Source organism: Microchirus variegatus (assembly GCF_963457635.1).
Source record: "Microchirus variegatus genome assembly, chromosome: 1".
In the NCBI taxonomy this organism is placed as follows: domain Eukaryota; kingdom Metazoa; phylum Chordata; class Actinopteri; order Pleuronectiformes; family Soleidae; genus Microchirus; species Microchirus variegatus.
The window spans coordinates 16,114,683-16,140,661 of NC_139802.1; the positions used below are offsets into that span (position 1 = coordinate 16,114,683).

At 41.0% G+C, this 25,979-nt stretch overlaps 1 protein-coding gene across 1 annotated transcript in view; it reads left to right on the forward strand.

Annotated features, from left to right (window-relative positions):
- vps13b (vacuolar protein sorting 13 homolog B) overlaps positions 1-25,979 on the forward strand; it is a 297,430-nt gene that overhangs the window by 163,604 nt on the left and 107,847 nt on the right. Inside the window, exons 28-32 of the mRNA XM_083910541.1 lie at positions 478-619; positions 1,449-1,703; positions 1,870-2,026; positions 2,462-2,573; positions 25,396-25,599. Coding sequence (XP_083766667.1) covers positions 478-619; positions 1,449-1,703; positions 1,870-2,026; positions 2,462-2,573; positions 25,396-25,599 — 870 coding nt within the window. The remainder of the gene's footprint in view (positions 1-477; positions 620-1,448; positions 1,704-1,869; positions 2,027-2,461; positions 2,574-25,395; positions 25,600-25,979) is intronic.

Genomic DNA, 25,979 nt, shown 5'->3' on the forward strand with positions numbered 1-25,979 from the left:
TGGGAAAGTGGTTGTCTCAGACATTTGGACCCTGCTGCAGGTGTGGGAGGAGACTATGAAATTCTCTTGTTGATTAAGTCTTATTCTGGTAATGGTCTTATACTGGTACCCACCAAATTAAGATGGACGTTCATTTTAAGTCATATAAGTACTCAAATTTGCACTAAACAACACAATTTTACAGTCTTTATTACAAATTGGGGAGTAAAACTAAAATTATTATATGAAAATCTTGTGTTGTTATAATTGCTCCACATTATAAGACCATTCCTCAGTATTTTAGCTGGTTCAAGCTGGTGCAATGTCTTTGTTTTAATCAGTTTGTTCTTTAATTCATTTACCAAAAATCATCCTTAAATTTCATGCTTATCTTTATCTTTTTCTACTCTTCTCAATTATCTCCTTCTCCCCCTTTTCGTGTGTCTTCCTGTCTGTTCTGTCCCCTTCTGCATCTGATTTCACTCTCCTCACCTCCAGTATGGAGGATGGTGTTCGGAGCTCAGGCAACTGTGGAGGAGTGGTGCTCTCTTGCACTGACAAGCTGAACAGACGCACTGTGTTGGTTCGACCCGTCAGCAAGCAAGACTCTTTCAGCCATTTCTCTGGCTTTTTCCCTTCTGTAAGAATCCAATTCTTTGTTGTTGTTGTTTTTGTTATTTATTCTGCTTATCCTCCATTAACAGTGGCTTTATAGAAATGTGACATTTGATCCTCAGAGATGTTTGAGAAAATAATGTGAGGTAGTATTACAACTTTTTATAAACATTTTAAAATACTTATTTTTACAATTATTACAAAATGTCTCTCAATACATTCAGTAGTTTTCTCTTTTTTCAGTTAAGTTCTTTATGAACAGCTAATAATTCCACTGTTACTGGATACTTTTGCAGATTTTACCTCAGTGTCTCAAACTGTTTAACTTACTTTCAATCGTACAGTAAGTGGAACTTTGAAGATCACTTAAGTGATTTAATTTCCTTCTAAATCAAAAGATAATTAAGCCTCAACAGAGGGCTACTCTCATTAACCGATTTTGTAATTGGGCTTAAATATAATTACTGCACTGAAATATGAATACATTTGCTCAAGCACCCTTTGTAGCAGGTAGTTCTCTCTTGGCTTTTTGGAGTTGTACGCATACACATACTGTTTTTTCTCTGTTTTGCCTGAGTTCTCAAGTTAAGCTTTGCTGAAATAATGATGGATATAGACCTGGTGTTCCAGATTACAATTATTCAACTGAGCATTGCTGAAGGCAAATTGTTAGCATGTCCAAAAGAATATGTGTCAGCTTCTCTGCAGTCATTCCTCAGCCACGCTTAACTCTCATCCAAGAAATCAGACCAAAACAAGAGAGAACAGTTGATTTTTTTTTTGTTTGGCTTCACTTAGTGTGATGATACTGATCACTGGTGTGATTTGTCGTCCCCTTCCCCCTCCTCGGTCAGACTGCAGCCAAGGTCCTGGAGGGCTCTCACCAACAGCATGGCTTTCTGTCAATCACCTACACCCAGGCTGTCACCAAAAATGTCCGTCACAAACTCACCACGCGGTCTGAGCGACCCGCGCGTTGTAGCGCTGCGACCACAGATCCCCTGGCAGACGGCTCACCTCAGTACCTCAGAGAAATCCTGCTGACTGCACAGCCCTTTGATGTGGTGCTGTCTTGTCCCTTGTTGGCCACCGTAGCAGGGGTGCTCCAGGTAGAAAAAGTGTTTGTCCTTTTAAAGAACACTGTGGTTTGTAAAGGTATAATCCACACTGTTAAATGAAAGTTTGCATGAACTTGTTATTTGAACAAGCCAATGAACAACTAAACTTATGATTTGCAACCTTTGCAACACTTACTTTGACTTGATGTCCTCTCAGGCTACCGTACCAAGACGCTACAGGGAGCGCGGGAAGTCAGCAGGCCAACCAATGAGAAGCCACACACTGACCTCTCGCTGTTTGCCTCTCATCTACATCAACACCAGTGTGATCCGGGTCTTCTGTCCTGGAGTACAAGACAAACGGCCAACATCAGGTCACAGATTCACTTGTCTCTTTTTAAAGTTCACTTGTGTACACATGGTAACACTTAACAACAATAAGACAGTGTTATGTCACAGGCTGTGTTTTGGAGTCTTCAGGTCTGTGGTGCCTGCATGAAAAGTCCCTGTCATGGTTGACAAGACATAACAGAGCCACCGCATTATTGTGGTATTATGCCGAGACATTTGCTAAAAAAATACATTTGAGGCAGTGAAGAGGCAACCACAGTTATATATAAACCTACAGAATATAAAATCATAGTTTGGGACGTCATAGATGCATGGAGTCTTGTTTTGTCTGCTGGTAGCACTGTCATGACTAATAGTGGTAAGACAGTGCTTTTAAGTCTATTTAAGACTTTGTGTCTCTGTGTGTCTGTGTGTCCCCGTCCATGTGCGTGTCCTCGTCCATGTGCGTGTCCTCGTAGATCCCCATGTGAAACAAGAAGACACCTTGGTATTAAAGATGGGCTCCCTCAGCATGGCTCCACAGGCCGATAACCCCCTGACCCGCACTGTGCTGCGTAAAGACATCTACCAGTAAGACGAGCTCTCTTCTCACTGCGACCTCTTCACTAAATTGATGTTTTGGTGTCTGTGGTTGACAAGGAAATGAATATTTACCGTTTTCAATATAAAAGCATAATTAAAAACAGAGCTAAAAATGGATTTATGGCTTTGTTAGAGGGAGACTTCTTTTTTAGAATAATTTATACAAAAAACTTTTTTTTGTAAATGTGATTAAAAATACATTAAAATAAGTCACGAAGCCGTACATTTTAAATTATTCATTTCTAAATGTGTGTTCTCATTGTCATTCAAACCTTGCTCACAACTTATCTTCTGTGTCTTCTGCAAATGTATTATCCGTGTTTGTTGTATTTTTAAGTTGGTCTACCTCCCACTTTCCCTCACCTCTTCTTATGGGCTCCTGTAAATATGTTTCATCACACTTTTCACCGGGTTTACCTGCAGTGTCTTTTGCACAAATATGTTATTTTCCGCGTCAGCTGCGTGCACAAACAAGGACGATGTAGTCACCAGTTATTCTGGGCGCGTTGGTGTTGCTTTTTGCAACGCAGCGAGCACTTTTAACACATCTTTTGATACTCAGGCCAAAGATGTTGGTCAAACTGGTCCTTCTACTGTCTGAATTATACTCTGAACCTCCATCAACCTCAATCAATTGGAGAAGTAGAGGAAGTCTTTTAGCAGAGCTAAATTTTTGCTATTAACTATTGTCGTTGTGTTGTTTCTTTTTCTTAGTTTAATTTATGAATTTATTTAGTGAGGTTGGTAATCTCTGCAGCTCCTAGGTTTTGGTTGCTTAGTAACAATGGACTTAGTAGTGACAGGAGAGCAATCTTCAAGCTCCATGAGTGAATAAACCTCATATCTACTGTCATGTGTTTTACATGCTGCATATAAACAGCTTTTTACATACTGTGCTTTGAAATCATACACACTGCTGCCTGGCAGAATTAGACCAGCACAAAACCTGTGCGGTGAAACTGCCACTCAAACTTGTCTTGCCAAAAAAATCACATTTCATAAAACCTGTGACACTCCTTGTTGGTGTGTATTTACCTGTACCTGGTGCACTGCCATGCACTTATAATGTTAGCTGGAGTTTTTTTTTTTTTTTATGGTGCAGCAAATTACAACGTGGTGAAGCTGACCCTGTAATGACAGAAAGCAATGAGTGACACCTCGGGGCACTGCTCGGTCCTACAGCTGAAACACAAAACTGTTGACACAAGGCTTCCATGCCATGTGGATCAAAGCTGCAAGGAAAGGAAAATCTGGACTTATGAGGGAAATAGCTCAGTGCAAAACACATTTCCCTACTATAGGCAACTAAGAGAATCTGGATTGTGTCATAACTGCCTCGAAACCGCAGCCCCACAGCGTGTGTGTGAGTGAGAGAGACAGAGAGGGAGCAGTTGTGCGAATGGGCAGATATGGAGCTGGCAAACACTTGTAATGAGGGAGATAAAAGTGTTGCCTAATGCTTTGTGCAGCTGCAAGTGAGCTGACACAAGATGTGAAATGCAGAAAAAAAGAACAGGAGCAGAGATAAGCTTGCTCCTACAGTTATGCCTATAGTGTCACATAGAGCTGGGGGCAAATGGGGTTTAGGTTTATGGGCAACGTGTACCCGAAAAGCCAGCACTGAGAGAAATACCACATTCTTTCCGACCTTGTCCACATTTCACCCAGAGACTTCGTCACAGTCTCTCATTTACTTGTTTGATGTTTTGGAGAAAAGAATGTATTGATTGGTAACCATAGCTACTGTCTGTTTTGCAGGGACTTTTCAGGGGTATTTTTTTAATCCCCACTAGTTTAGCACAGTGTATTGTGATGAACTGGTTGTTCTGGAACAAGTTAGTGCAGCTAATGGGATGTAACCATTCAGTTGCCATGGAAACCTTGACTGGATTTATTATGGCCATGTTGTTATCACGTCAGATAATAAATGATGTTCTTGTGGGCATGGAAAATTTAGCAGTAATTTTTTTCTGAGAAATCTGGACCAGCCATGCAGTTTCACTCCATACTGCCCAGTAATATCCTTCCTCTGCTAGTTACAGGATCCGTGGCTCTGCTGCTCTGGTGCCCACATGGATTGAATCGTACAATGCTCCAACTCCATTTTCAAAGGCATACAGTGTACACAATCAGGCGCATGGATTACACAATAGCTTGCCTACACTCAGTCATGCATTCACACCCAAATTTGAAGTGCACACAATCACATATTGTACACGCAGTATGCACACAAAATACACTTATGCTTCTCTGTCACAAACACGAGCAGCGGGCATGGCTATGTGTACAAACACACCCACATTCATTCAGCCCCTTAACCTCTGCACACAGAAGCCAAAAGCCACGACTTCCCCCTCTGCAGTGAAACCCAGGAATTATGTCAGACCGCTCTCTGTGTTCATCCTTCCACTGCTAACCATGCATTATCCTCACCACCTTCCCTGTTCACATCTGCCCTCCAATTTAGGATGATCACACTTCTGAGTCACTTGATTGAAAAGAGAGACTTGTTGCCATACTATTACCAAGCCTTGTCATGTGTTTTATCTACGCTGACTTCTACTGTGTGTGCTCTCCCAAGTTGTGTAGAAAAAACCATAGTGAGAGCCTGTAATCTTACAAACCAGTTTGTGTTTACAATCTACAACCAACTGTGCCTCTTGGAAGAGATCATGTCTTTGAGGTTTAGTAGCCATTGGGTGCAATTTTGCTTAAAGGTCATAGAAGCTGCTTTTTTGTCTACTGCACATAAAATGATTACCTCATAATGTCCAGGATTTACTGAAACAACACCTAGGGGAGAATGAAGGCTAAATAGCAATCGTGTAAACATCCTGGTGGAGAATATCTTGATACTCCTATAACAAACACAGATTTTGACACACTTCAAAACTCAACATGTTCAGGGTACAGTGTGTATTTATATTTAAGAGTAGATATATTTCCTCAAAGAATGTGAAATAAACAGTTTGACTGTAAAGCCACGGAGTTAAGTTGATATCCACCACCAAATTCATTTGGTAACAATTAACAGTTTTATTTGCTCATTTGATGTCGAATTTTGCTTCCCTGAAGGAGCAGGTCTCCAGGGGCTTCTTACCCATGCAGGAATTATGACGCAGAGCTGCAGGCTTCCCCTCCTTCCTCCTCTTCATCTTCAGCTACAAGGCCGCTGTCAATTTACACAGCTGAAATCATTTTCCTCTCTTGAAAAAGCTGCACATGAATGTCGGCCCAAGGAATGTCCAGCATCCATTCAGCCCTGACTTTCTTGTGGTTTGGGCCCTCTGCAAAATCTCACAGATCTTCTAGTCCCCGCTCCCATTTTCTTTCATTGTCTCTCTTTTTTCCCCAGTTGGATTCTTTTTACTTATAGAACACTTAATTGGAAGCTTCTTGTGTACCATTGGCGATTGGGGACAATTTTTTCAGATATTCTTAGTACTTTGTGTTTCCCTTTTTAGGGACATAGAGACCTTAAAATATCTCTCTGTGGGAGTTGAAACTGTTAATGTCTTTGCAGATATACTTGCCTAAATGTGACCTCATTAACATACTCTATCATACTTTCACACTCCCAGTACACAGCTGCTTATTATGGAGCAGAATGTCCAATTGCCTGTTTTTGAGATTGAGATTTTTACAGATGACCAACAATGGAAAGAAAATGTAAAGCTGTAGTGTGTAACTTTTAGATACACATTGTGTGCGTGAGTTTGTGTCTTAAAATATCCTGCACATTTCCCGACATATCCCCACACCTCGATGACACAGCTCTAAATTCCATCACTTGCTCGGTTACCTCATGGTTTGTCCAAGGGAGAGCTGCGGAGCATCCCGCTGCTGCAAAATATGGGTTTTGGATTTTTGTTTTGATTAGCGCACATGCCTGCATTGCCATGGTAACTGCAGAGACGGCTGCTGTGTCAGTGGTGACGCAGCGCCAAGTCAACATGATGTGGCTGGATCAATAGTCTCGATTTCCCTCCCACCCCTTATTTTTTGTGGTGTTGTAACCCACTCTTTTAGTTTAATTTCTTTCATCTTGACTTCCTTCCACCTCTCTTTTTAATGTTTAAGGTGACTAAGTCTTACAGTCATGCTCCTTTTTCACCCCTCTATTTCATGCATCCATTAATGTCTCAACTGTTTTTTTCCTCTGTGTCCACGTGTATTTGTTATTTCCTTCTCCTCTCTTTTTCCCTCATGTTGGTTAGACTGGTCACAGTCCCAGCACACTATGGTCAGTCAGCCAACCTCTTATTGCTGTTGAATGGTTGCCTGGTTGAACCCATATATATGTTGTAATAAGTGGTTGTGATGGGGATCTCCCTTCCACAGATAAACACAGCCTGCTGAAGCCAGAACCCAGCCTGTTCCTAATAAAATTCCCTGGCAGTATATTACATGCACCCTTCTCCCACAGTAGCATCCTTTCCTTAGCTAGGGAAGTGTGGATGGAGAAATAGAGGAATACATGTCCCCAGAGACATTGGAAAATAAGAGAGGTTAACAGTTGGCTCACAGTAGGAAAGAATAGTGATTTCACTTGGTCAGAGAAATTAACTCTAAATCAACTTAACACATAATGAAACAAATTATGCAGCAAATATGTTTGTAGCAAAGTCTGTATTGTAGGGAAAACGTAAACTCATACTTATAACCTAATTTATAAATAATATTCTTGTTTTGACGTACGATACTTTGGGAACTAATTTACTCTTTGTTGGAAAATGCACAATAATGTAAGTAATTAGCAGTTGTGGCAAATATGCAGTAGTTAATGTGTAGTTAATGCTTCATTTGCGCTAACTGTCATTTTGTTGTACTAAATGATGCAACTTTCAGGAGTGATGATGAACATATAATCCCAATTATGACTTTGCAGACAGCGCTCGATCACAAACATTTTTAGAGAATGTGTTAAAACGGTTGGGTTGGCTTGGAGGAGTGCTTGGCTTTAGTTACAGTTACTAGACATTCAATTTGTCTTATAATAAATACAGATTTCATGGATTTTGAGTTGGGTTTGTTTGCTCAGTAGTCGAAGCAGTGGTAATGTTTCCATTTCTTTATTAATTTGAAGCAGTAGGAGTGATAGATGGGTGGAGGCAGGGTGTGGAACAAAGCTGCTTAGAGGCCTTCAGCACATCAGCTCAGTTCAAAGGTGCAAACCTGTCACTGCGTCAACAGTCACCTCAGTAAATTCACCAGCGGTCACCGGGGTTCACATGCTGCTGCTGCTGTGCTAGTAGTAGGATTAGGAGACCCTGCGAATTTTATGCACTATAATCTCTTGTCCTCGCATTGGCGAAAAACTATAAATGATCCTCTCAGGAGTCTGTTTGACAGCTGCAGCTCTCTAACGTTCTTTGCTTTTCATATGTAGTGCCATTCGTTTCTGTATACTCTTCAGCTGGTCTCCTTCTGTCATGTCATTCTCCTCATCTTTCCTTTCCTCATAAAACCCAGAGTTCCCAGCAAATGATTCATTAGATGCTTCAGTGCACACTTGCCTCATCACTCACTTTAGTCGGCTGCCAAGTACCCCATTTCCCCGTTTGTTTACACCAGTGAAAAGTGTGCCGGCTTTGCTTCGCTGCCGCAGTGGAGGAGAAGAGCTGCCTGGGCCACACACAGTGACACCCAGGACCTACACTTATACTCTGATTTAGGAGGGGGTTTAAAAACTCCCCTGGCTCCTGAGCAGGTTTAATGATAAACTCCTCTTTGAGACAGTCAAAGCAATAATGCTATAGCTATATTACCACAATAAATATGGTCTTTAGTGTGATATTTTTTGTGAATGCTGCTAGAGAATAGCCTGAATGATGAGCCACGTTAAGCCAAGTTAATATTTTGGATATACCAGAAATAGGTGTTGTAATAGTAGTTTCTGAAAGGAGTTATGTTGAAAATCAATCCCTGCTCCTGTGCTACATTACTACACAATATTTTTATTTAGCATGTAGGGTTTAAAAAAATAGTGTCTGTGGGGACTGCCCAGCCAGACATGGGCCATTTGAAATAACGTTCTCTTTATCTATTTTTGTCGATACTTTCAGGCTTTAAAAATATAATCAGAGGATCTTAATTCCCTCGTCTACCCTCTTGCTATTCTAAATTTTGTCTTTTTGTGAAAATATGCCCGTGTGTAATTAACACAAAACTGTGGGTAAAACCAAACCAACTGAGTAAATCTCTTTAATTGCATTGGTCCTCTTTTGGCCAACTAGCTCTTCTGATCTTTTAGTTGGTTTATGTGTGTATATTGATGCTATTACTGCCCATCTAACTCTGACTTAAATATATGTTTTTGCAAGAATTCCCCTTTTATGCTGCCTGGTTGTCTTCTGGTGACTTTAGTTGTAGTTAAAAGACAAGTGTTCAATCATTATAATGTAATGTAGTTGTCAATTTAAGCTTTTAGGGCAGATATATGGAAATGACACTGAGCCATGAGAGCCATAAAGTTTAATCAAAAGTTAGAGCTTCATCCTTTCTGTTCTCTGTTTGAGTCTGGGGAAAAGAAGGAAGATAATCACTAAACCTCTCTTGCTCAACTGAAAATCATTTAACTTCACTTGCTTTTCTGCCTTTCTTTTAATTTTCTCCTCTCTCACTTAAGATCTGCACCCATATTCTCCCTCTTTTCTTGTGAGAAAGAAGATAAAATAAGCAAGGATTTGAGGGTCAGCCAGAATAAACATTGTCTTTTGTCAGTCCGGCAAATGAAACACCTGGTGCTAGTAAACGCCGCAGACATATTTCACATTGTCTTGACACTCAGGATTAATGCAACATCAAATTGTTTTAAAATGGGGACAGCAGCAACCAAGAGTAAATCATAAATTATTAAAGTTTGCATGAGAATTTATGTTTGAATTCAGACAGCATAGCCAGCACAGAGCTGACTGATGAGACTGGAATGGCTTCATAAAGACTCCTGTTGAAATGGTCCTCAGACAATGTGTCGTAATATGAACAGGAAGTTGAGAGAAAACCACTGAACACGGCGGCTTGAGATGTGTTATCCTCTGCACCTTTTTTTGTTCGGCGAAAAGTGATACCTTTCTTTCTTTTCTGTGGGAACCAGTGTGATTGATAGATTGTCTGTGTCCCACATGACACAGCGTACATATCATGTAAGCTGATTTCCTGGAAAGGGAGAAAATGCCATTTTCCCCCACTGCTGTACGAAAGAGGGGAAGACATGGTTTGTGTTTGCAGAGCTAATGTTACCTGAACAAAGAGACAAACGGCAGTGGATGTGATCACTGATCTATAAACCTGGCCACAATGACAAGCCAAGCGCTCATTATGAAGCCATCAGTCTTCTTAAAGCTGTATTCCATACTGACCACCAGCCAAACCTCTTTCTGTCTGACTAGAGGCAGATTACTCGAAGTAAAACTGAAATGAATACTGAGAATAATCTGTGATTTATAGCAGTATCTACAGTGGCTTCAGAATGTATTCAGAACCTTTCACTTTTTTCACACTGCTGTCATAAAAGAATCTCTTACTTGTAATATTATTCTAACCAATAAATCAGTACATTGTAGAAGCTCCTTTGGCAGGTACATGCGTTTTCCTGAGTAATTCTATGAGCTCTGCACACCTGGATGTGGGCAGTCTCCAATTCTTCTTGGCAGATTTTCTCAAAATCCATCAAATTAGGTGTCTATGGTCTGCCAGCCTCACATCTCTCCACAGATGTGTCATGTCTGGGCCTTGGTTTGGCCCATTGAGAAGAGTCAGACTTGTCCTGAAGCTCAGTCATTGTTGTCTTTGCTCTGTGCCTGTGTCGTTGAGTTGGAAGGTGAACCAGTATTGTAGGCTCAGGTCATCTGGACTCTGGAGCAGGATTTCTTCAACCATATCTCTTTATTTGCTCTATTGAATTCTAGCCAGCTTCCATAAGAAGCATTCCTATAGCATGATACACACCACCAAGCTTCTCTGTACGGATTATATTTGCCAGGTTAGGAGATGTTGCTCTTTGGTGAGACACAGTGTTTGTGGTTTTGCCAAAAGGATTATTACATTTTTCTCTAATCAGACTAGATCATCTTTTTTCCTCGTCTTCTTAAAGTCTTCTAAATGTAACTTGACAAGCTCCAAGCAGGCTGTCATGTGCTCAGGAGGACTGAAACTGATTTCAAGTTAACCACCCCACCATAAAGGTCTAAATAATGGTTTTCATTGGATTAATTGTTGGGTTCTTAACCACTTTCCTCACTGAGGTCCTTCTTGCTTGGTCACTCATTTTTTTTGCTGGACAGCCAAGTCTACTAATAGTCCTGATAGTTCCTAACCTCTATCCTTGCCCTAATCAATGCCATACCACATCTTTTTTTTTTTTAACTTCAAATGTCTACGGAGAGTTTCTTAAAATAAAAGTGAGTAAAAACAAGGGTGGGGGGTGTAAATACTGTCTGGCTTCATCATTTCTATTTATTTACCTCTAATTCCACTTATCCGTTCTTTGCATTTGAGTTGATTTCTCCACCCAGGTTCTTCGTGTTGTGTTTGGCCACCGCGCTCTGTTACTGTATACGAGCAGGGAGCTGTATACAGCATCTTGTGTGCTGTGTTGTGGTGTCTGCTGACTTCTGTGTACAGCCTGTGGTTCATTCCATAAATATCTGTGGCCTCTGTGATGTTATTCTCAGGCGTTCTCCTCTGTGAGAAGATTGCACCACAACACTTGTATTCCTCTGCCTGCAGTTAGAGGTTTAGGGGGATTTGGAAAGAGAAAACCTCAGCATGGGCTCTGCTATACATTTTTATGGCCATTTTTGTGCATATGATTCCACTGTGGAGGAAGGGGAAAAGAGGGAGAGAAATGTGTATTAGGACTCACCGCAGGGGAATCAAACAAGTAAACCACAACTTATTTTCCCCCACTTTTTTGGCTCGGAGTGGAGTGGTTGTTGGGGTAGCAATGTCGATCCGTTTGTCTTTGGGTTCACTTGTCCAACACTTTGGTCCAGCCTAAAATAGCTTAATAATGTTTTGGAGAGTTATCTATGAAATTTGATGTGGACATATTTCATCTACAGATGATGAATTGTAATCATTTTAAATATACCTAAATCTTTCCTGTGGTAAAACGACGACGTCATTGACATTCCCGCGGTCCATTATCATAATCCAGGCCTGGGAGAATACAGTTTTTAAATTTATATAATGGTTGAACCCTTCATGTTGAATTACGTTTAAGATGATATTTCCATTTGTGTGGGAGATAAGATCTCTGTGATTGTGGATTACACTGTAATGCTTCTCAAGTGAAGTGGTAGGCATTGTGCATCATCTTTTTCGAGCACCACCTGCAGGGAAAAACATAACTGAAATTGCCCCATTTTCATTCTCAACAGAAGATAAACCACAACAAACAACAGAATGGAGATGTGTTTATAATATGCCCTTTCATTTTGTGCCGCCTAATGTTTCTTACTCACTTCTCCTTTTACAGTTCATGTGTGAGCCCTTTTTAATGCATAGCTAGCACCCCCCCCCCCCCACACACATGCACACACACACACACACACACAATGAAGTTGCAACAGCTGCCCTTTGTTTTCTGTTTTTTTTTTTTTTTTTTTTTGTGTATTTTGTTCTTTAACATCTGGCAGTTGTGCACCCCTCGTTCAGTGGCACTCAGGGTGACGGACCTTATTTGAGAGCTTCCCGGAAACTCTTCTCATGTTTTGGCATACTGCTGTCAGTCAAGCCAGAGTGCATGCTGACAGAGGCGAGAGGGATCTCCCCTCAGCTGTCCAGCACTCATAAAAGAGTCTGATCCAGGGGTTAACCACCTGGTTACAGGACTTTGGCCTCAATAGGATAATAGCCTGTATGTGTGTGGGTGTAAATGTTTCATCCTGAAGCAGGATACAAGGGTTCTAAGAATACACCCATACCACTAACCTAGGAAGCTCTGTGATCAGCTACTGCATGCAAAACACACATATACCAGTGTGTGTGTGAAATTGTAAGTGTTCTGTGTTTGGTTTATGTGCCTGTGCGTGTGTGTGTAGAGTCAGACCTCAGCCTTGTGCATTATGATGTTTTAGTTCCTTTTCTCCCTGCTCATGACATGTTGATGTTCTGGCATCCTGTTTAGTTGGTTTGAAGCGGTCATTGTACTGACAGAGAGACTGGCTGGCCGGCCCACACTGCATGTATTGGAGGCCAGGTGGAGCGTAAGGGGAATTTAGGAATACTGTGAATAGTTCCTTGATAGTCAAGTGTGTCTCCACTTTGTCTACTTTCTTTCCATTTAGGATTTTCATGGAAGTAGAACTTGAGCTGTGTCCATGTGCACAGCAAAGTTTCAGACAGATTTGAAGGGAGATATTTTTTTTGGTGTGTGTTGGTGGCCAGTTGTCTGCTACACGTATCACGTGGCTACACAGTAGAACACAGGACCAGAATGTAAACAACTTGAAAATCAAGTGAAAGTATTAAAGAGAGAGAGAAGAAAGCCTGAAGAAAGAGGGATCATGCAATGTTTTAAATTGTCTCTGTGTGTGTGTGAAGCCATAAGCTCTCCCATGGACATGGGCAGCCAATGCGAAAACAGCAGTGTAATTGCCTAATGCTTGTGTAATAAGAGGCACATTTCAACCCTAGGAGGTCCAAACAGACATGAAAGAACCAGATCCTGGCACTAAAGTGGGTCTTTACCAGGTCTTTTCCAGTTTAATTTAATGCACATCGCTTGATGCTAAAAAAGCATGCATCATATTATTCTTGTTCGACTAGTTCAATCTTATTCTGCCACTTTTATACTCACATGCTGAATAAAGTATGTCATAATTAAACAGTAGTTTGTGGGAAATGAATTTCCTTTGTTATGCTGGTATTGTAGTCTTGAAGCAGTTACTTCTTCCATCAGGGGACCAGTCACTTTTTAACCGTTTTAACTAATCCACCTGTACTAAGATTCAATACTGTATAGTTATGATACAGTCCCACACTCCACATTGACGCAGCCTGTGTCCGTCCCCTTTTGAATGTCTGTATGACATGGTCATGCCAAGTGTGTATGTGTGTGTTTAGCTGTGGTGTTACTTCAGCTGCAGGTTTGAGAGAACCACAGGGGGAATGTGAAGCCACCGTGTAGACAACTCTACTGCGGTGGTCCCCTTTCTTCTCCCCATAACTTACCCCACACACACACACACGTGCACACACACACACACGTGCACACACACACACACATACAAACCTCCAGTCAAGATCTCAACCTTTCATCTTATCACTGCACGCATGCATGCAGCTAGTTGCGCTCACATAAGAGGGGCAAACATTAATAACTCACGCAAAATGTTCTCTTTACCATACTGTATATAGCACTATATATTTATGTTGAAATGAAATGTCCAACTGTTGGCAAGGCGTCCCTCCATTCCTCAGTGGTGACGAGGAGCCAGTGTTAAAATAATCAGCGTTCTCTGCTTAATATTTTTCCATTAAATCTTGACATGAGAAGGCAAATCAAGAAAATTTGAAAGGATCTTTTTTTCTCTCACTTTCATTTGAGGTCCCCCATCATGTGTATGTCAGACATGGATTGATATTATTAATATTTTAAAGCCACATAAAAGTGTTTTTAAGAGTGGGGGGGGGGGGGTGTGCAGAGGCAGAGAGAGATCCAGCTGACAGGCACATGTTGGAGTGCTAGTGGTATTGTCACACACACCATGTCACCAAGTCAGACCTCACTGCCCGGCCTGTAGTTTCTCTGAAATACATAGTATAGTAACACAGTATGTTGTTGCAGTACTTTATGTCAAGTACACTATAGAAAATGGTTAATGAAAGGCCACTATTAAAACAGGCCCTGGCCCAGAATTATTTAACTTCATGTAAATTCCAACCTTGTCAGTTCTGCTGTATCAAGTGGAAAAAAACAAGTTTTCTGTTTGTTATTGCTACATTTGTCCATCGTGTATTTTCACTGTTCCCAATCCAGGACAGAGACCTTTCTCTCTCAGCATGTGAGTGTGCGAGCAGTGGGACGGCTGTCTGTCACATGCTGTGTCACACACACGCACATGTGCACGATGCCTTTAGTGACAATGACAGAGAGAAATATATGCAACTGTGGAAACAGAATGACTCTGTGGAAAATGTCCAGCAAAAGGTTATCACTTAGATTTTCACAATTCAGAAATGCATAGGTTTATTTCAGATCTTTAAGAGCAGGAGTGGATTTTGTGACATTTAAACATAAGCATGTTCAAACCATGGCTGTTTATTAATCACATAATAATGATGTGCCGGTGTGTTTCAGTTTAGTTTAGCGTATCTTTGTTATTGATTATTCTTGCCATTTTAATACTTTCCCCCCAATCGTTGTCCAAATAAAGTAATTCATTCATTAATTTCTAACTATAAAAAAGCTGTTGGACTTTTCTAATAAAGCATGCAAGAAGATAAAAATAGTTTATTATAGTAATACTGTAGCATTTCCAACCCCTGCTTATTTTTGATTTGCCACATTTACTTTATGTCTTGTTTGTTGTATGTTTTTGACATTTAAAGAAAGGCTCACTTGTCACTTGTCTGTTCTCTGCATTGTGTTTACTTCTTTTCACATCAAACAACAACAAAATGTGTAACTTAATGTGTAAATGATAAGATGATGAAGGTGAGATGACTTTTGCAGGTTTCTGCTATTTATCTTTAAATCCCAACCAATTCTTTGATTGCAGTACTTAAAAGCCTTTTTGTCAATAATTAATTTTTCTTCCACTCCTCCTGAACCTTACAGACAGGCAGATAAACTCATCATTTGATGTCTGCTTTGTTTTACTCCTCGTGTGTACATGATTTTAGTCATTATCGGTCCCTAAAGTGCACTTCTCCTCTATCTCTTTTGTGCCAAGTCATCTCACAGGATGTCTTTCCCTGTCTTTTCCCTACTACCTTCTTAGCTTCTCTTTGCTTCTTACCCACTCCCCTCCTCTGTCCCACCTCCCCGTGTTAGGCAGACTTTTCTCTGTTCTTTTTCATTCCACTGTTTTCTCTTTCCATGTTCCACTACCCCCTGTCTGCCCATTAACCCCCTCTTCTCTGCAGGATGTTGTTGAACATTTTCTACATCTGCCCTCTCCTGTTCTTCACCTCCCACTCTATTTGGCCTCCTCGTTGCTCCCGCTCATCTGTCTCTCTCTGGTCAGCTCACAGGATGCTGCACAGCATTTCCTGCCACCAGGGCTGCAGGAAAGAGGCTGAATGGAGGCCTGTTTGATGTGCCATCTCCTCTAATTTTTTACACCTGGACTGTTTGCAGTCCAGATTTTCTGCTCAACAGAAGCACTACTGTCTTCTCTCTTCCTTCCGTCCTTCCTTTCTTTTTTCCTTCCTTCCTTCCCGCCATGCTTCCTTACACATCTTTCAGTTTTCCAGTATTTCTCTGCAGCCTTGTGCTTCACATCAGGGTTTTTTTATTCAATGTGCTGTAAGACCTAAATGGGTATAAACGTCCACAGAGGCACAGGGGGCTGTCATGTTCTCATCTCTCAGTTCCTTCTAATAAAATCAAGGCCCAGTCCAGTTGCCAGGGCAGTGCAGACACTGCTGTAGCTCTGTTTTGCATGATCTTTTTTATTAGTATTATTATTTCTTTTTTTTTTGTTCTTTTTTTTTGTGACCGTTTCTTCTCATTAAATGTTCTCAAGGCCTGCAGCTGTTTGGATGGTGGTCAGAACCTTTGGCATTGTGTTGTTTAAATGCCATATTTTCACAGCACTGACTGTTTAGAGTTGCGGTTTGTCAGGAGCCTGGCCCATGGCGGCCACTTCCTCCTCACTGTTCTGGAGTCAGTGTACCAAAACACTGACTGGCAAGAGTGGAGGAAAAAAAGAATAAGATAATAGGAAAGAGGGGAACAATGGAGGGAGAACATTAAGAGGCGAGTAGACAGTTATTGTGCAGTTGTTGAAGTTGCTGCTCAGATATAGTACAATACAGCGGGTTGGAAGGGGCCTGAGGTGACATGATGCAGAGGCAGAAAGTGTCAGGGAGGTCATCTTCCCCAGAAACAATTGTCTTCATAAGTATTTGTATTTAAGTTGCTCTACACTGCACTATTTCCAAATTGCAACATAATCGGTGTCCTCTGTCCACTTTTTAAATCCCCCTTAGCTTCACTCTGAGATTTGTGTTTCTCACATTCTGCAAGGCCTCTCCTTCATATTGACTCAAGGTACACGGTGCCAGGAAACACACCAAACAGCCAGACCCTGGCTGATTCCTAGAGAACACTGTCATTCCACATGTAAAGTGTGACAGGCTCCAGATGAGGCTGATTAAACGCAGCCTTTATTCCAGCTCTCGGCTGATGAAGCTCTCTGATATGCGGTCATTTCAGCAACCTGTTAGAGAGTTGTTAGGGATTCCAGTTACACCTAAGCTCGTTTCATGTGACATTTATGTCTGTGGTTAATAATCCTCCGTCCCTTACTTTCTCACAGTATTTGCATACAGGAAGTGAGCAGCACTTTTTTTCCTCACTTAAACCGCAAAAGTTGGTTATTTGACGTGCAATTTAATCAGGGAAACTCGTGGAATGACACATTTTCTTTCAATGACACAACAGAGAGTAATGAAAGCCAGTCATAGCGAGTTTGGTAGTGACTAGTGTTCACATAATTTAATGCTATTATAAGTGGAAGAAATCAGTGGGTTTGTTTTGCTTCTTTGCTGTTGATTGTTATTTCAAGTGTAGTTGCTGTGATGTGCTGTGATGTCAGCCCCATAGTTGTTAAGCATTTATCTACCATGAATTCATTCAGAGAAATAATCCAAACACCAAATCTTTGGCTCGTCACAGTAGTAAAAGCACTTTCCAGTTGGCTTTTTATAATTTTCAAGTATTCCATTTCTTTACCTTTTCTCCATCATTCTCTTCGTCCGCTTCTCAAATAATCATCATCAGTGGAATCACATAAGTAAAGCCTTACTTCAAGTATACATTTTAAATGTAGTTACAGTCTTTTGTTTAAATTGTTTTATTTCTTCACCTTTCCTCCATTCTTTTCTCCTCCTTCTCCTCAAAACAATGTCATCACCAGTGGATTTGGAGAAGTACAGAGAGTTTACACCCCCTCCGATTTGCTCAGATAGAAGGAGAGAAGGGGGGGAAATCTCTTATACAGAAATGTCACTTTGTGTAAACACACTCGTCGGCATGGATGGATGCAAGATCCGCTTCAGAATTATAAACACTCGCTCTGCGTTCATTCACAGAGGAAGAATTAGCTGATGTAGGAAGCATGTGTGCCACAGATTATTGTAATTATTTTATATTGTTTTCCCTTGCTGACATAAAAGCATGTGGGTACTATCTCATGATAAATGAGTTGTAGCTGTGCAGTCTTGGGCAGCACCATGGTTTTTTTAATCTGCTCTCATATTCCATAAGTCCAACCTGACTCCCTTTAAAGCTTGTGATTTGGACATAAGTTTTTAATTCTATTATGTGGGAGCTTCCAGCAGCAAGTCATTGTATTTTGTTTCACTCTGGCTTTTGTTTGCTGGAGGGAAATTTGAATTAGAACAAAATGTTGTTTAAGGTCAAGGCAAACGTGAACAAGAAGGACCTACTGTTTGAGCTATCTGATTACATGTTTGTTCAGCCTGTCTGCTAAACCTGTAGCATACATTAACCTAATCAGATATGGCCATCATTTCTCTGACTTTGTTTAGGAAAATGTTCATCCTTTTGCCAAACGAAGGATAAGACCTTGATATGTAATTGTGTTGCTTCAAACATTTGTCAGAATTCAATAATTGTTGTAAACAGTGTGTAATCAACTTCAAAGTGCAGTGCCAAAGAGCCCCATTTCACAGATAAAAAAGGGAGAATCTTCAAAATACACACAACATGTCCGTGTGTGTACTAATGTGAACCAGACTGGCAACGTTGAATCACTTAATCAATATCAAGTGCAAAAAAACAGTAGTGGTTCTTGCTGTTGGTTCCATAAAGTGAGTCTAATTTTACAGCACCATAAAACTCCCCCCTCGCCAGAGCATGAACCGAGCAATTTATGTGCGCAAGTAAATCACAAGGAATGCTCTGAAGACTGTAACCATCTTGGTTACAGACTTGTATCATAGAGTGGATTTTTATTGCATGTGCCTGTACATGTGAGCATTATGTTTTAATGCCCATTGCATGTACAGGTTTGGTATGTCCCTTTTTTGACTGTTTGTAATAATGAGGTATTATTTGGTCCTATGAAGTTCATGCAGTCATTATAGTGATAAAACATATAATGGTGGTCTTCAAAAAGGATAAAATAATTTGATATTCTCTATTTTTTTATCATTGTTGCTGTTGTTACACAAATATTATTGTTGGGTAATATTCTCCAAGACTCTTTCAAAGCGAAATAATCAAATGTGGTAAACACAACACAGTAAAAAACTATCCATCTGGAATAGTACTCTAGTTTACACTGAGACCAGGAACCATTTTCATCCCCTATCTGGACAATGTATCTGATGCGGTGTGAGGTGCAGCTGTTTAAGTGTTGCTTGGGTTTTGGTCCTGGGTGATTCTGACAGCTTCATGTTTGATTCACCTCATGCATTTTTCAGTCACAAAGTGCTTTTTAAGAAATCAGTGATGGCGCATAGATTTCGATTCTTCCTCCAGCAAAAAGGATTATTTTCCCTTTCGTAGAAAAGTAGCATGTAGGTATGTGTCTGTTCTACTTAAACTTGATGAAAATGACTACATATAAAGGCAAGCAGATCCTTGACCTCCCCTGCCATGTTCCCTACTGCATCCAGCAATGAATAATCCCTTCCACTCATGTGTTTTGTGATTAATTAAAGATAAGGCCTCCCAAATTAAAATGGCAGTGTGATTACATCATTGTGAAATTGCTTGTTGGGGACAAAAATCTGGTTTCAATCAGGGGTCAGAGGAAGTCAGCGAGGCATTCCCTTCACACCTCTGCATCAGGGACTTGCTGCTAAAGCTCTGCCTGACATGTTTTATAAAAGCAGCATTATGCTCATTTTCACAGCGGGGAGGAAGCATCTCAAATCTGTTAGAGCAAACACAGGAGGTGATTTCACGACCGTTGACCCATCCATTTTCATGGCGGAAAGTGGTAGCTTTGTCCTGCGGTGACGCACACTCCAAGAGATGACTCTTGGTAATGCTCTGTTACGACTTCTATTGTAGAAGATCCAAGGCAGGCGAGTGTGCACGTGTGCACGCGCCCACACACACTCCCGCACACACACACACAATCCTGTCAGTGATTTTCAGCAGCAGCCACAGCTCCAGTTTTTCACAAATGAGGATTCAAGGTGCCTTTGTGAGTAGATACATTGCAGATGTACCTACTGTATGAAGGAATCCTGTGAGAAGCCAGTGCTCTTAAAACGACAAAATTACTGTCCCTGTTACCCAGGAATGTTCCACGCTCAGAGCTACATGCAGGCAGAAGCAGGAGCAGAGCACAGTTAAAGCAGAACAGACCAGATTCCAGACCTGTGTGTGTGTCTGTGTGTGTAAATGCACACGTTTGGCTCGGCGGAACAGAAGCAGTGAGGATGAGGATGACATCTGTGCTGTGAGTGTGTGATGCAGAGTACTTGAGACTGAATCCTAACTTTGGTATTGCATCAACACTCTTGACTGATGTGCAGCCAATTATGTGTGACACTGTATGGCTTTAAAAATAGTTTTTGATATAATGTGTTAATAAACGAGTCAGTATCCACCATGTGATTTGAGGAGACTGTGTGTTTTAACTGCACAATGAATCACGGAGTATGATGAAAGATTAGCAGTTTAATTTGTATAGTCACGGGCATGTGTGAATTCCATGAAATACACAGTGGAAGCCAAAGGAAATATCTGTACAATCTTCACACATGGCTTCTTTGCAACAGTGATGCAAGAAGCAGATTTTAAATTGGTGCATGATGAGCCCATTAATTACAACGGCCAGACTGACATCTTTAACAGGCCATCATGGCGAGCACATGTTAGCCAGTGTCTACAGAGCAACATGTCTTATAACAACATAACTTTTCTGACATGTAAACTGCATGGGAGATAAATGATTCCCATAATCAAGACCAAAAAGCAAACTGACTTGTTAGTATATGCCATGTTGTTGAAAACAAGGAACTTCTTTTTGTTACTATCATGGTGGGAGCTTGAGCTAAGCTCTGCTTGTTTTGTACATCGACATAAGAGTTTCCTCTCACGATCTTATGTTCATATGATAAAAATGGTAGAGTGCATGTGTCCTTTCGTACGTTCAGCCTAATGAAGAACAGGCTTCTGTTGGGAGCAGCATTGGAGATGAGTAATGCTGTTGGGCTACAAAAGAATAGATATTGTCATGGGAATATGTGAGCGCATCAAAGCTGAGGCATTAAGTAGGAAAGTAGTTATTTCTGTTTGTGTATTATGCCAGTGAGAAAAATCGATTAGAACTATTCTATTGCATTTAGCACCATCCCACCCCACATCACACAAGATGTGTTGTTGTTTTTTTATTGTCAAGTGACAATTTACCTGCTTTTTTACACTTTTGTTGTTGTTTTTAACTGCGTTTGACTTCTGTCGAAAAAGCTCCAGTCACCAAATCTTGTTTTACTTTCAGCAGCAGCAGCAGCTTTCAGAGCGACTGGGTCTTATTCTGCTGACTTGCCTTGTTCCACAACATCATTTCCCTCTCTCACTTCAAGGGCTGCTAATTCAGAGCCTTAATTACTGTAATTGGTAGATGCAAATTAACAGCAATTGGACTTGACTCGGGTCATAAATCCTCATCTCAGAAGTTGCCGAATTTCTGGCAATTCAGAGCGGACCACCGTAGGCCAGGGTGCTTAACTTACTAAGTAATTGAAAGTTTCATGAATCATATCGTTTATGAATTCCCCCTCGGCACACACACAGGCCCAGTGGGACTCCTCTTTAAGCCACTGGGAGTCATGCTAAGCTGATTGAGAAGCCACTGTGCAGCTTTGGCCTATCCACTACAGAAATACCACAAAGAGGGGGGGGGGGGGGTTTATAACGTTTATAACAGCCACAGAGAAAGGATATTAAAACACTTTATTATTTAGAATGTACAATGTATATGATTAAAACATGTTTATGTTTATGGTGTAGGTTGTTTTTTGTGTATTATTTGTAAACAAAGAACTAATTAAATGGCTCAGCAATTACACACACCATTAGCATTTTTCATTAACAAGTTCAGACCGCTATCCTTTTAAGAGCTCTTGGACTTTCATTCATTTGGACAACCTAACCAAGTGTTATCCCTAGCCTTAACCATACCTAGTTCATGCCTAACCTTAACCTGACCACAATTCAAACTAACCAGTTCCTAAGTAATGGTGTTCTGCATTATTAGGACCAGGTTTTGGGCTCCATGAGGTCCAAACAAATACAAGAACACACACACACAGACACACATTTGCACATGCACCCATGCCTCTGTTGAATGTGTAACCAGACATATATTGCATGTGATTGTTGAGGAAATGAAGTGAAAAACAGGTCTGGGGTTACAGGTTCAGGTTGCGGGTTTCAGAGTGACGAGATCCAGAAGCCAGCGGTGCTCGGTATTACCCCGGTGCTTCCTGCCCCACTGGCCTGGGCCAGGGGATGTGGAGGGTGTGGTTGAGAGAGAGAGGGAGGTGGGAGGCCATTGCAAGCCAAGAGCCATGATACACCCTGCCCCACAGGATCCTCTAGGCAAGAGGCTTTAATACAGCCCACTGCTCTCACACTCCTACCATCGAGCCCTGAACCTCAACCAGATCCCTTTGTGGTTTGTTTTACAACCTTGAACCACTGTTAGCCTTCAAAACCTCAGCATGGTAATCAGGCTCTCCCAAGGTTCCACTTTCACTCTTATTCAACAAACTTTTTTTTTTTCCTTATTTACTCACTGCTGGCTCTGTTGAGTATGATATTATATTTTACTTTTATTTTATTATTTTTGTCACAATGCATTCTCTCCTATCCATCCGTTTCTATAATGTCTAAGTCTGCACATTATTTCAGTGCAGATGTATGCAACCGCAAAGTAAATCCCTCTCTGGTTACACCTAATACCACCGTGGCATGGAGCAGCTGTGTGACTCTACTTGAGCTTACTTGTTATTTATCTTTATTAGCTAATTATCAGCTTACTATTAAGTGATGCGTTATGCATCTGACATAGAAGGTTCCTCCTCTAATCCTGTGACCACCTCACCAAACAATCCCATTCTACCACGTGTTAAGCTCTTAGTCTTCCCTACACGTCGACCTAATAACACAAATCATGACATGCACAAATCCAAACAATGCAAAACAATAGAACTTGCAATAAATGTGTGCATTTGTCTGCCTGCCGTTGAGAAATGTAAGACATCATTACTTATTCGACAATAAATTACCAATGAATCGCACATTTTCAAAGTCCAGCTTTTTAGATGCATAACCACCACCATGTCTTCACTATTTTGTGAGTCGTTTTCCCACTGGAGGGTTTGAATTAGATAGAGGCTTTGACACTGGGCCATAATAATGCTGGACTGCAGCCCTCATATTTCAGCTCTGATGTGAAATCGGCCTAGTGGCTTTTCTGAGTCAAATTGGATTTAAATTGTGTCAGAAGAGGGAGAAATGTTTTTTAAAATAATAGCCGTGAATGCCATGAAACAGAGCGTTCTTGCTCCTGACCTTTTGATCCATTTTTATAAATAGCAGAATTTTGTCATAAAAAATAATGTTTCTGTGGTCTTTTCCTGCAATTAAAATAAGTTTGGCTCCGGAACAAGGGCAAAACTAAGTACTCGTGTTTGAGAAAAATTTTGCTCCCTCTCCAAACCCCGATCCAGGCTTCACCCCACCACCACCGCCGAGCCTTCCTCAGCTGCAAAAGCATGTCATGTACCATGTCAGCACATGGCAGCGGCAGGCAGATGTCTGATGGCAGATCCACAGAGTCGGCAGAAGGCAAAGTGTTCAACCTGCCTTGCTCGTTCATTTTTGAGAGGTTGTCCTTGTGTATGGTGGGCAGAGTGAGTGCCATGTAGTCCGATTCTAATTCTTATGGTCAAATGGTGTGGTCTTTCACATGACCGATCAGATACGTCAAACAACGAGTAGTGTTTTTCCCCCACATGTACAACAAGAAAATCTGGCTTCGATTATTATTGCACCCTAAGGGGAACTTCCAAAATTCCTCCTTTCCTCATTTGTCAGAAATGAAGCTCTCGTTTCCTGTGATTGGCTGAAATATGTCTTTTGATATTAAATCACATTGCTTTCCACTGGCTGCATGACCAAGACAAATGTTTATCATATTTATTTATGTCATTGGAGATGACCCTGCAGCTTAGCAATGCAGAGACTTGGCTGCAGACTCCCATGTTATGTTGATTGTGAGTAAGAGAGTCTCCTAAATAAGCTGAAGTTAAGAGATAATTTGGAAAGCACATGAGGTAACTGTGGTTTGTTTAATGTGAAAAATACAGTTTGGGGTTGGGAAGGGTGATGGAGGTACTGTTACAAAAGCCCTAATGAATCTAGACTGACACATCCCACCCAAAACTTACAGGGCTCTTGGTTTGATTTATATTATACTCTGTTGATAAATGTGGTTCCAAATGTTGATTAAGGGTCTGTTTCACTTGTTTGTATGTCAACAAATCCAGCTAAATCTAGTTATGCACCTCTGATCTCCCATTGCCATTGTTTTCGTACTTGGTGCTTATTGTCATAACATCACGCTCTGGTAGAAGCCTTTCCAATGTGGCTATGGAGAGGAAACGCTATATGAAAATTACCATTGACATTGCAGAAACAAATAAGACTACTCATGCTGCCACTACATCTGTAGCCATTTTAAGACCTTATTTATACCATTTAAGCTCTCATTTGAATTCACTAGCACAAATAAACATATCATAATGAACCGAAAGCCCTGATGTCATATGCAGATGTTGAATTTTGATTATTCTTGTTGCCTTGTGAATTTGTCAGGATCTTGTCTCTCAAAGGCAAAATAGATGACATCAGTTTTTCTTGGCACTGCTGGGACAGTTTTACTCACTTGACTGTTATAGTTTAGAGACTGTGCTGCCCGCTCCACACTTATCTCTACATCTCTCCTACCATATTTTAGTTTGTGTGTACTGTGGAATTCCTGTGTTTCTGGAGAGAGAAACAGCATAGAGTAGAGAAGGCAGTAAGCTTCCCCACACTCCAGACTACTGTGGCATCATGCCACGGATTTGAACAATGTTTACTGCTAATGATAAGCTGGCATGGATCAGAACTTTATAAGAGGCAAATTATTTCACCTGAGGCCTAAGGGATTATTTATCTGAGGTCTGGCTGTACACGTACCAGAGACTTTGATATAGTCATAAATCATCTTGTAAGAAACGTGTGCTACTAAACCACTGAGCAGGCAGAGGGAAGAAAGCAGTCAGTAGTGGTTAGGGCCCAGTGCCAGAGTCTCTTTACTGATTTTACTGGCTGTAACAGACTACCTGGTCTACTCCTGGTGGCATGTGCTTCATTGTAACGACATCCTTATCCAATGGAAAACATGGAACAATAAATAAAAGTTAGTCGTTTTTTTAACATTTAACTAATTTGGACTTGCACCTGCTTGTTGAATGTGAGGGTACAAGACACACACAGACCTGAGTCTCACCTTGACCTGAGGTTTCAAGAATTCTTCATAAAGCTGCATGAATTGTAAAGTGCCCTGAACTAAATTGCCTTTTTACCCTCTCTATCACCCAGACGTGCGCTGAACCTCGGCATCCTGCGTGACCCAGGTTCAGAAGTGGAGGACCGTCAATACCAGATTGATCTCCAGTCCATTACCATTGGAACAGCTCAGTGGGAGCAGCTCAAGCCAGAAAAGGAGGGAATCAAAGGGGGTGTGTCCAAAGAGAATGAAAGGAACTCCCAAAACCCAGCCCTGGAGTGGAACATGGCCAGCAGGTCAGGAGTCACTTCAGTATTTGCACGTTAAAGTCGATGGCAAAAATGTTAGACGAATAATTTGTTCATGTTATACACAGGTTATAATGGACCACCGCTAATCTACTTTCTCTCCCTTTTTTTCTTTTCTGTGGTGTCTCAGCAGCCCTCAAACCTCATGCTATAATTTCTAATGAGATATTCAGACATCTTGCAAATTGTGCCATTATCTGTAAAGCAAGGTAGAATCACTGAAAACAAATCCTATCACAAGTACCTACATTAGGCAAGTGACAAGACACTTGTTCATTGTAAGTGGCAGTTGAAGTTATGCATTTGAAATGGAGGGAAATGTTAATCTTGCTTAAAAAAAAAAAAATGTGCCAAAATATGACTATTGC